We start from the raw sequence: 11,440 nt of genomic DNA on the forward strand, positions 1-11,440 counted from the left end.
GTGACTCCTCTAGCATCACATCATGTACTACTCCCCTCTTCCATCACCCTCCTCCCCCTCTCCTCCCTTCTGAAATAAGAGTCACATTGTGTTTTGTTCCTCCAGTCTGGAACTCCAGCAGTGTAGGGCCCGCTCGGTGGCCAGCGGCCCCAGGACGTGAGCTCCTACAAGGGCCTGATTCATCCTGAGGGAGGGGGTGGAGGCCTGGAGGTAGAGGAACTTCACATACCCTCCCCAGACCACTATGGTCCTCTAGCAGGTCCCTGGTTACCCTAATACTACACTACAAGACTACAGGGACACCAGCTACCAGCGCAAGCTAGACAACTCCACACTTCTCTCTGCCGCTTTTTCCTCCATCACTTTTTACTCTCACGTTCCCTCTCACCTTCTCTGCAATTTCAGTCCATTCATCTCGACTCCCCTCCTCTTTCTCTTTCCTGCCACTCTGACAAGCAGGGACAGAGAGAGCTCTGTCTAGAGCCAGGTTCCAGCTCCCAAGCCATCCTCAACATGCAGCTAGCTGCTTGGGAGCATCATCATCATCATCTGTTAGCACTTAGCATCTACCATTAGCAGATACTTGACCTTTATCCTGTAGCATGGTCGCCTGTTAGCCTAGCATCATTTCACATGCTAATACTTGGTTAGTTTTTTAGCCTCTAGCTAGCATGTAGCATTATTATAATGTGGAAGCTAGAATCTAGCATTAGCATGGTGTGGTAGTTAAAATCTTGTAGACCACTCCCTGGTAGGATGTCAAGCCCCAGTGCAAAGGGCCTCCTCCTCCTCTTTTGATAAAGAAGTTAATGTTTACAGGAACAGCAGAACAGAACGATAAACTTTGACTACATTTCTGCCCTAGATTATCTCTAGTTTTCTGCCTCCATCTTTCAGTCTCTCTTCCTCTACTTCCACCTTTCAGTCTCTTTTCTTCTCTCAAACTGATCATTGTTTTACTAACATACACACTCAACCCCTCCCTATCTCTCCCCTTCTTTTGCTTTGACTTATTATCCCTCCTCCAAGTTCAAAACTTCTGACGCCTGAAACAGTTTAAACCACCCATTCTCCTCTACACACTCCTAACAGACACCCCCTCCTCCCCAACATAGTGGCCAGTGCTTATCATAATTACAAGAACCTGAAACAACATTCAGTATCCACCACTTCCTGTTGAGGCAGGAAGTCAGAGACCCTCACCAGTCTTCAGGGATAGGCCATTTCCTCCTCCCAAAAAAAAGGATAAAAACGACAGAACTGACAAAAGGGGTTATTTTCCTTCTCATCTCCGTCATTTTTGTTGCTCTTACAGTCTTCAGTATACTGTTATTCCCCCCCCCACCATTCTCCACCTTTCTCCTCCTCCCCTTGCTTCTCTTTCTCACAGTCTACCAAAGCAGACATCTTCCCTCCATCCTCTGCTGCAGATGAGGTCATCAGAGTAGAGACAAGCACACAAACAAGATGGCCGCCGCTAATCTCTGCTCTTGCAAGAGTCTGCTTCTTACACTCACTCGTAGTCTCCATCTTAATTCTATGTAATCACAGCTGTGTGATGATACACTGATACACAGACACACAGGAGTGCGTGTATGCACTTCTGTGTGTGTCAGCACAGTCAGCATTACAGTGACCTTGTCTTGAGCAAACTGATACTAAACTGTCAGTAAGATACAAGTAATGACAGGATTTCTACTGAAACACAAAGGATGACTCAAGGATAACTGGGGGAGTCCATCATACCAGATCGTCTCAAGAGGTGTTTATAAGAGCAAAAAAAGAGAGAAAAAAGGAAGAATGGAGGAGAAGGGAGAAAAGAGGAGAGTAACCTAGCCTGATCTGCTGTTACGTAAGTGACCTGATGATGATGGCTGGTTCACCTGTCTGTCTCTGGTTCACCTGTCTGTCTCTGGTTCACCTGTCTGTCTCTGGTTCACCTGTCTGTCTCTGGTTCACCTGTCTGTCTCTGGTTCACCTGTCTGTCTCTGGTTCACCTGTCTGTCTCTGGTGAGAGAAAGAAGAGAGGGAGATGTGTTCTTCTCCAGGTTGATGATTGTCTAGGTAGATCTACCATCTACCCTGGCTCACCTTTAAACTTTATTTCTGTGGGGTGGGGTGAGGGCTGACAAAACAGATGGAGAGAGAAGACTAGAGTGATAAAGAATGCGAGAAAGAAATAGATGAATTAGTTGGACAGTGCAAGAATATTAGATCTAAAAAAGGAGGAAGTGTTTGGTTGATGATATTCCTCTTTAAACGTTTAACAGACAAACAACAACAAACAAACAACTTTAAATCTACAACTCTGTTTTTAGTAATTTTTCACTGGATTGTCTAATAATTCAATGTGTGTGTGTGTGTGTGTGTGTGTGTAGGGTGGGGTGGAGGCTAGGTTTCAAACCAAAGAAAGGGTTGTGAGTCTTTGTGTCTCCTGCCTGCCTTGAGGGCGTCGACACAGCCTATCACAACCTGTACTCCCAATGGGAGCTTTGTGTGTGTGTGTGTGACAATGGAGAGGACACACCTAGGCTAGTCCTATACCCCTCCCCCCCACTAAAACACACACATCAACTATCTACCCCGAACCCTCCTTACCTCCACCCCACCCCCACAGACTTAGGCAATTCCTCACCCCCTTGCATCCCCCATCACACAGTCACACCTACAGCCCCCTACAGCTAAGAATCCTTCCCCTCCCCCTGCCATGAACACTACTACCCCTTTCCTCTAACCCCTCCTCTTGTCTTCTTTCCCCTCCTCTCCTCTCAATCCTCCATTTAAACCCTCCTCTCCTCCTTCTCTCTAACCACTCCCTGCTTCCTCATCTTACGCCTCCTCTGTTTAACCTCTGTTCATCCCAGTTAGAGGATGTTTTGGAAACACGGGAGGGAAACTTATTCCTGTTCAAATCTTTATCGACACGTTGTCTCTAAACAAAGTTCTCTTTCAGGGAGAAGTCTGTCCGGGCAACAGTGTTATACACCTCTCTCTCTTTGTGTGTGTGTGTGTGTGTGTGAGTATGACTGCAAGTGTGAGTGTGAGAGAGAGAGAGAGAGACAGAGAGAGACAGAGAGAGAGAGAGAGAGAGAGAGAGAGAGAGAGAGAGAGAGAGAGAGAGAGAAAGACATACCTCTGGGTGTTTGTGAAGGAGGCACAGGCATGTTAGTGTCTCTCTCACCTGAAAGGGTGGGGCTGTGGAAGAACTGAGTGATAGGACAGTATCAGGGGAGTGTGTGTGAGTGTGTCTGGTGTCTTGTAGGTCCTGATTCCCATCTGTCATCTCTATACAGTCATTCAGAGACTATCCCGTTCTCAGTATTGAGAATGATGAAACCCGTTAGAGAGTATGTACAGCTTGACGGGAAGAGGTCTTCCTCCTCCTAACACATCATCATCATCATCATCATCATCATCGCCCTGGGTTCCACTCAAGAGGTCATGGTTGTTAACTGGACAGTCCAGAAGGAGGTCAATCTGCCATGCTCTCTGCCGCTGCTCACTTCTGCTTTCTACACAAGATAGAAATGCTGAATCATCCTGAGACTGAAGACAGAACTCACCAGAGCACACTTTGCCCTCAGATCAGCGGAGGGGACCAAGGATAGAGAGAGAGGAGGGAAAGATAACAGTAAGAAGACTGGACAAAGTACGACGGTGAGGAAATGAAAGGAGTTGGGGGGAGGGGCGGGTAGAGAGGAGAGAGAGAGAGAGAGAGAGAGAGAGAGAGAGAGAGAGAGAGAGAGAGAGAGGCTATAGTGTAAAGAAACTTCATCCCTCGCACCCTTCCCCCCCACCACTCAAGTCTCAGCATAAAACCATGGACCTCACCTTTCACTAGTACCCTCCCTTCCCCCTCGTCACAGCTGTGCAGTGGGATTCTCTCCACTCAGGTGTGTGTGTGTGTGTGAGAGAAGGAGAATTATAGGGGGGGGGGGGGGGGGGGGGGGGGGCACTCTTCTAGCACCCAAGAAGCAGCTAAGACTTGGGGCATACATGCGTTGTCTGGTTGCCATGGAGACTGAGGCGTGTCCCGTGTTTACAGAACAAACAATGGTACCTTTTCAACAGAGGGACAGAGGGGAGGAGCAAGAAGGGAGTGTGTGTAGGTGTCAGTGTGTCTGCATGGTTCTGGCTGAACCATAAACTAAAAGACGGGATTTGGAGAAAGGGGCCGTGCTCTCGGAGGATGCCCTATTGAAGCAGCTCTACTCTGCACTAACAGAGCTGTTCTCTCTGAGCATCCCCTATTGAGGCAGTATTACACAGGGATTAATAGGGATTAGCTCCCTGTTCAGCTCAGCCCATTCAGATGCACAGGAAACAAGATTGTCAGGCTGCAAGTCAAACCGCCTCTCTGTAGGACGGGCAGGCCTTTAAACCACAGAACACTCTGGCATCACAGGTAGCTAGCCACTCTACTGCCCAAGGGTGTGTGTGTGTGTTTGTGTTCATCAGGCCGATCACTTATCAGACAGCCAGCTGAGTCACCTGGGGTTGGCTGGCAGTGGCAGCTTTTACTGACTCTGTTGTGGTTGTTGTTTGGTAAAGATCTGTCTGTGTTCTAGAACAGATCCTTCAAGATCATCTTAATGACGATCAAACTGTTTTCTACCTAAACATCCTTAAGTAATTTAACAAACAGTTGAACATTTAGAATGTGGCGTGGCTGTCTACAAGGATACAGGGTGTGTCATATCCTCTCTGTGCTCACGTCGCGGTAAATTCAATCTGGAGATAGTTACTTTATGGTAACTAATTCAGTCTATCTATTTGCATACACACACTCCCCTCTCTCTCGCTCTTCCCCATCCTCTCCCTCCCTCTCTGTTACACATTCAAGAACCGCATCGCCTAACCAGTTTTGTGTGTAAGCACCACCTTTTTTTCCTCTCTCCAGCCTTCCTCTCACCCTCCCTCTGTCTCCCCCTTCCTTGCCTGGCTCCAGTGAGCAACAAGTGCTGTCTGTGAGTACCACCCCTCCCCCTCCCTCCCTCCCCTTCTCAACCTCCTCCTCTTCCCCTCCCCTCCCCCTGCTGCCTCCAGAAGCTATCGCAAATCCTCAGCCCAGAGCAACTGCCAGCTGACAGGACTGTTTAGTCAGCAAGAAGGACGAGAGAGAGAGAAGGAGGGAGAGGGAGTGAGAAACAGAGAGAGAAGGAGGGAGAGGGAGGGAGAAACAGAGAGAGAGAAAGCAACAGGCTGGAGAGAGGGAAGACGACAGGGAGGAGACAGAAATGGTGAGCGAGTACACACAAGCAGACAATGAGGAAAGAGAAGAAGAGAGAGTTAAAAAATAGTACAGCCTACAGAGAGAGAGAGAGAGAGAGAGAGAGAGAGAGAGAGAGAGAGAGAGAGAGAGAGAGAGAGAGAGAGAGAGAGAGAGAGAGAGGGTGGGAGTGAAAGAGCTAGCGCGGGAAACATTCTTACTGCGCACGCTCCCGTGTAGTCTCCCTCTCTCTCCATCATATTAACCATTTCCTCCCCCTCTGACAGCTAACATAATTCAGAGATGGAGGCCAAACTTCTAGAATACATTCAACTACAAACTACAAAACAACCGTACCTTCAAATAATTTCGAAAAAAAGAGGAGAAAGAGAGAGGAGAGACGGGGGTTGTGGAGCCATTGTTTCTCCACTTCCTCCATCTCTTCCTCCTTCTTCAGTCAGAAGGCAGTTTCACTTCCTGTATCCCCCTATGATCCTCCATTCTTGTACCCCCTCCACTCTTCTCTCCTCTCACCCTCTCCATCTTCTACACAGCCTAGTTGCAGCTGCTGGTACAGGCTCCATTTTCTATCTCTCCCTCCCTCCCCCATCTCCTCCCTCCTCCCCTCCTGGCATTCTTTCACATCAGTGACATGGCCCTGGAGTTAGACTTTGGACCCACAGTAAATACCTGCTTTATTTGCTGCCTGCTTGAGGTTGAAGGTGGCCGTGTGTGTGTGTTTATGTATGTGTGTGTGTGTTCCATGTCATGTCTGTTTCCATACATGCGTCTTTGTGTCAGCATTTCTATACACACAGGTGTGTGTACGTGTGTGAGAGAGCGTGTGTTTGTGCAGCTGTGGTGTCTAAAGTACACGTAACCTTGAGAGAAAAGGACCATAGCTAGTAGCTAGCACCATCTTCAACTCGAACCAGCCCTAACCATCACCATCGCCTGCAAGTCTGAGTGAGCTGGACGCACCCCTAGCTTTTTAGCAAGAGCTAGTCAGACCTAATCCTCGCCTGCTAGCCTGCTTATCAGTGGGCGCTGGTCCACACCCCACCCTGTGGGCTACAGCAGACCAGGGGACAGATATCAAGCTTAGTCTCTCTATTTAGTCATCCAATCTGTATTAGTTGCCCATCTAAACACACGTCCACCCAATACCATTAGATCTAGGCTATTGATTCACCCATGGTTGGCTTTTTGAGACATAATAAGAATTATAATCTTGTTTTAAATGCTTTAATGCTTCCCGCCATCTTTTGCGTATGAAACTTCCACTTTGGGGAAGTGCATTGGCTATCAGCATTGGTCGACCAGTAGAAAACTTGCTGGTGATGCCAATGGAGATCTCTCCTCCTCCACATCCCTCTATCTCAGGATGGGTAGAATTAACAGCCTCTGCTTCGCTATATAAAGACAGGGGGATGAGGACTTGTTTGGACTGCCTGTCCTGTACCACAAATGGATGAGTGGGCCTCATCCGTCTCCTCTGCTCCTATATTTACCTCACTAGCCCACAGACTACACACCCACAATGGGGGTCTAACTGAGGACTCTGCAGAGTGGAGGGAATATCGTTTGTCTGCGCATGCGAGTGTATGCACGGCAGCTTGGATGCCCACACCTGTAACGGAAGTTCAGCAGAAGAGAAAAAACTCTTTGAAGTGGGATCTATAAGTTAGCACACACACACACACAGATAGACACACAGAAAACAATGGAAGCACCAGCACTGTCCTACTTTAGCTCAGTTGGACCCACTTCTCTGATTTCACTCATCACTGACTGTGGGCCGCGCAGCCCCCATTAGAAAACACTCTGGCTCGCCCACACCTCACTACAGTCTAACTAGACTAACAAACCGGCAAGCTAAGTAACATCAAAACAACAGACTCGTCAGCTAATAATTTGCTTGCCAACTGGGCTACCTTACCACCCTATCACAATACAGTAGGCAGCTAACAACCATGCTAGACTATGTATTAGTATTGTCAGATCTACTGATGCATCATGGGAGAGACTGGGCATAGCTCATGCATGTACACTCGCATCCTCCCAATGTGAGGTGACCCCGAGGAGCAGGCAAAATCAGTAGGGCCTGGTTGATCTTAACAGAAAACTTTTTTTTGTCTTCCCAGTCTCTCTCATCCAAACACACACACACACACAATCTCTCTCCCCACTTTCATAACCCAATGCCTCACCCATCTACCCCCCCTTCTACCTCCTGCACCTCATAACCTCCTTCATAACACAGTTCCCAACTTCTTCTACCCATCCCTTCTCCTTGTCCCTTTCTCCGATTCCCCTCTTCATCTCACTTTTCTCATCCCACTCTCCTTTCCTAACCTACGGCAATCCTGTAGGACTACCTCCAGTGGGGTCCCTGTCTACCCCCACTAGTCCCTGAGCTAGACTGGGCTGGGGGATGGAACATAATCTTATCTAAAAAAGGCAGGTTATAAATAGCCAGAGGACCAGAGAGGACCAGCAGCCAGCAGCAGCTCGCCTGCACCTCTGAGGAGGGGGGAGCAGGGGGGGCAGACACACAAGACCCCCCTCACCCACCTTAAGGAGGCTAGTTGGCACTTCCTGAGCTGTTTGAGATGAGGCTTGTGCTAATACTCACACGGGCAGTCAATGCTAAGCTAGGCTAGGCAAGACATTTGTAAGGTACAGGAGGCTAACATCAGGAGCATGCTAGGCTACAGCTTCCTATTTATCTACATCAATGCGGCTAGCCAGGCTAGGCTAAGGAAGCTAGTGCAACAGTGCAGTCCCACATGAGGCCTCATTAGCATCAAAACTTTAGCATCATTTTCCTCAAAACGGTTTGAGTCCCCCCCCCCCGAACACACCCCTCCTCATCCCTTTCTCATCATCCCTTCCTCCTCATCCCTTTCTTCTGGCTCACAGAGCATCAACAGGTTACTGACTAAATAAAAAGAGACAAATAAAAAATAAAAATAAAATAAAAGGTAAGAGAAAAAAAAAACCCTAACCCTAAGAAAGGTATTAAATGAGGTGGAGATATGTTTTAGTTTTTAGTAACTTTACTGTCATTCAGGAAAGAAAACAACATCTGTCCATGGGGATGGAGGAGGAGGAAGGGGGGAGGGGATGATGGGGGGGAGGAGAGGATGGGGGAGGAGAGGATGGGGGAGGAGAGGGGCTAATTAGGGCTAAATCTCGGCCTAATGTGTGGAGCAGAGACCCTGGGGGGTTGAGGGCTTTTAATTAGACGCCTCTTTTCCTCTCTCCCCTGAGGATGAATCTCTTTGCATCGAACCGCCATTCACCTCTCCTAGGAGACACACACAATCTAATACACACACACACACAATACTTGAAGATGCCACAACTTAACTGAGAGAAATAAAATTCCAGTACATCTTACACAAGGCCAACACAGGCATCACTGAGATCCACATAAATCCATGTCATTGTCTTTTCTCAACAAAAAATTATTATTATTGTATTGTCACAATAGGGGACTAGACAAGCTAGAACTAAGCTTTGTGACTCCTACTCTAAGGTCATCAGAAAGCCACCACTATTTTGACAACAGAGACTACCATCTACCAGTTGAGTCAAGAGTATCAGATGCTACATTTACCATTACTGAAGGAGACAGGATGCCTTGTATAAAACAAAGGATAATTTACAGCTGACAGCATTTTCTTCCTCGTTATCAAGTTAACAATTATCAATTTTGTTTTGTCCAGGTCAGATAAAGTTGCATTTCAAACCACCAAACAACAATATTTTCAATGTGGTTCTTTCTCACCAATCAATTATCATAGCATTGTATTTCCCTTATAGGCTAAAAGCCAGCCTCTAGGTCTGAACATGTTTTAACTTGCTTTCAATTTCATATCAACAAATGTCAAAGCCAAAAAGTCTCATTAAGATGAAACTATGTGAAACCCCATCGGAAAACCAAATGTAGTTTTGTTTTGATCATCGCTCAGTTCATCCTTACTCAAAGAAAAATAACTTCACAAACTATAACTCTATCCCCTTCGCCCCTCCTCTTTATTCTACATGCCTTCACTTGACTGTAACTGCGGGGCCTGCACGAGGACGCAGCCTGCTCAACATCCTCAGCACCATCCACGGAACAACCGCTTCTCAAAACAAAAGTCCCCATCGGGTTTTTTAGACCAGATAAACTGGTTCACTTCACGGAACATGGATTTGCAGATAGGCTGGGCCTGGACTATTAGAGGCAGGAACTCCCGACTAGGTTGATAAGAACAACTGTTGCGCGTCTCCATCCCCCTTCCACCCCCCCACCCCCCATGCCCCTCGTGTTGCTACAAGGCGAGTATCATCTGAAGTTGCCTGATTCCTTCACACGATATATAACACACATTCTAAAATGCCAACAACTTGAATAAATTGTAACTAGCACTTTTATAGTAATATAGTGTTTGGGTGGAGAAGATGGGCCTGTCGGAAAATGAATGTGTTTGATCAAGGCTGTCGCCGTGGGCCTGCGCGGCTACAGTGTAGAATTTCGTAATGGAATGCGAACTGCTCATCCGGATCTGTACTCTCCTCCCTGCCTCCTTCCGAACGCCCGGAGAGAGCCGAGAGGAGAGCAGGATCATCGCCCCGTTTATCTTCGACACAAAAAACGCTTTGAATCTTCAATTTTCAACCACCGTGTCTTATAATCGACGGACCTACACTTAACAGTTACCCGCATCATCTGCAAACAACTTGTTGCTACCAGAAATGTTGTTTTTAGACAACTACAAACACACCACCCCTGTGAGTGCGCACAAGCAGTCGACGAGAGCGAGGGGGGACGAAGGGAGAAAAAAGGAAAATGCCTAGCAACCATTATCTAACCAGCTCGAGCTACGTTGCAGTTCCCTGAGAGACAGAAACGCATCAATTCATCACAATAGTGTAACTTTCAACCGTCTGAACAACCGTAAAAAAAAGATGTTCCCCAATATACTACACAAAAATTATATGAACTTTGCACAGCGTCACCAAAGTGCAGTTGAGCATCCTTCTCCATATAAAATATGACGTAAAAGAAACTGAATGTGAACAACAAAAGTTCGCTAGGCAATATTGTGGTTTGAATTACAAATGTAAAGGAAGTTCCTTTTACAGGTATAGCTGAGACAAATGCGTCTGGGGGATGCAACAGGCGTCACAAAATGATGGTCAAGGTGATGGAAAAAGTCTCGCTTTACTTCCCGTTCGGGTGAATCGACGAAATTACAAATTTGTCGATTTATGACTTGAAATACACTGTCAACATTTTAGTCGTTAACAAGAAGAAGAAAATAAAGTTTTGAAAACATCTCGACAAGGTCAAAATGTAGCTTGCTAGCGGCTATACCAACACATGGCAACTGAGCTACCGCTAGGCTTCGATCAAAGTGCACCAGAGATATGGATGCTCGGTGGCTAGTTACCAAGCTAATAGACTTTGACCCTCCATGAGCTCCCATCATTCTGGGAGAGACAAAACTTTACGGGCGTGGAAGTGAACAAACGAACAACCAAAGTTGAATTAAAGTCGGAATGAGTAACTATTGAGCGGTTAGAAATAATCGAGTGTGAGGAAGAGACAAAGTCAAATTCCTCCGCTCAGACGGGTTAATCATGGATGAGCATCGCTCCTTTTCGAAACTAGGAAGCAGACGGGAGTTGCGAGAGAAAAAACATCTCCAACCGCACAACTCTTCCAACTTTGATACTTTGACCCATTGCAAGTAAAAACTTGACCAAACACATATTTGACACAAGATATCGACAATATAAGATGTAGCATACGTAAATAGTTTGAGAAGGTAATCCGAGAAGCTTGGTAGGCTACTTACGTTTGACTTTGTTGGGGTTGGGCTGCTTGCGCCGAGACATACTGATGATGGTGACTGGTGATGGGTTGAGAAAAAAGAAGCAGCAAAGTTGTTCCGGAGAGGAATCAAAATGGCGTTTCTGAGGATGTGCAAAGTTCGACAACTTTGTTGCCCTCACTCTTTTCTCTGAATTCCTGAAGAGGAAAACAGAAAAAAGAGTTGAGAGGCGAGAGGAAAAGCACTTTATTTCGCTATCCTCTCCGGTCGTCCTCAAAGTGCTGTTCTCTCCTCTCTCCTAAACCTGATAAGTAAAAGCGCATCACGTGTTGCTCCAGTCAGTCGCCTAGGGGACGTGGGGAGGCTGCTGTGAGTAGACTTCGGCCAGTAAGCATCTCCAAAG

The 11,440-nt window shown here is 46.9% G+C and overlaps 1 protein-coding gene across 1 annotated transcript in view; it reads right to left on the reverse strand.

Annotated features, from left to right (window-relative positions):
* The window catches only part of rreb1a (ras responsive element binding protein 1a), a 34,632-nt gene extending 23,192 nt beyond the window's left edge, over nt 1–11,440 (reverse strand). Inside the window, exon 1 of the mRNA XM_047024272.1 lies at nt 11,062–11,440. Coding sequence (XP_046880228.1) covers nt 11,062–11,101 — 40 coding nt within the window. The 5' untranslated portion in view covers nt 11,102–11,440. The remainder of the gene's footprint in view (nt 1–11,061) is intronic.

The sequence above is a fragment of the Hypomesus transpacificus genome, chromosome 8 (assembly GCF_021917145.1).
Source record: "Hypomesus transpacificus isolate Combined female chromosome 8, fHypTra1, whole genome shotgun sequence".
Taxonomy (NCBI): domain Eukaryota; kingdom Metazoa; phylum Chordata; class Actinopteri; order Osmeriformes; family Osmeridae; genus Hypomesus; species Hypomesus transpacificus.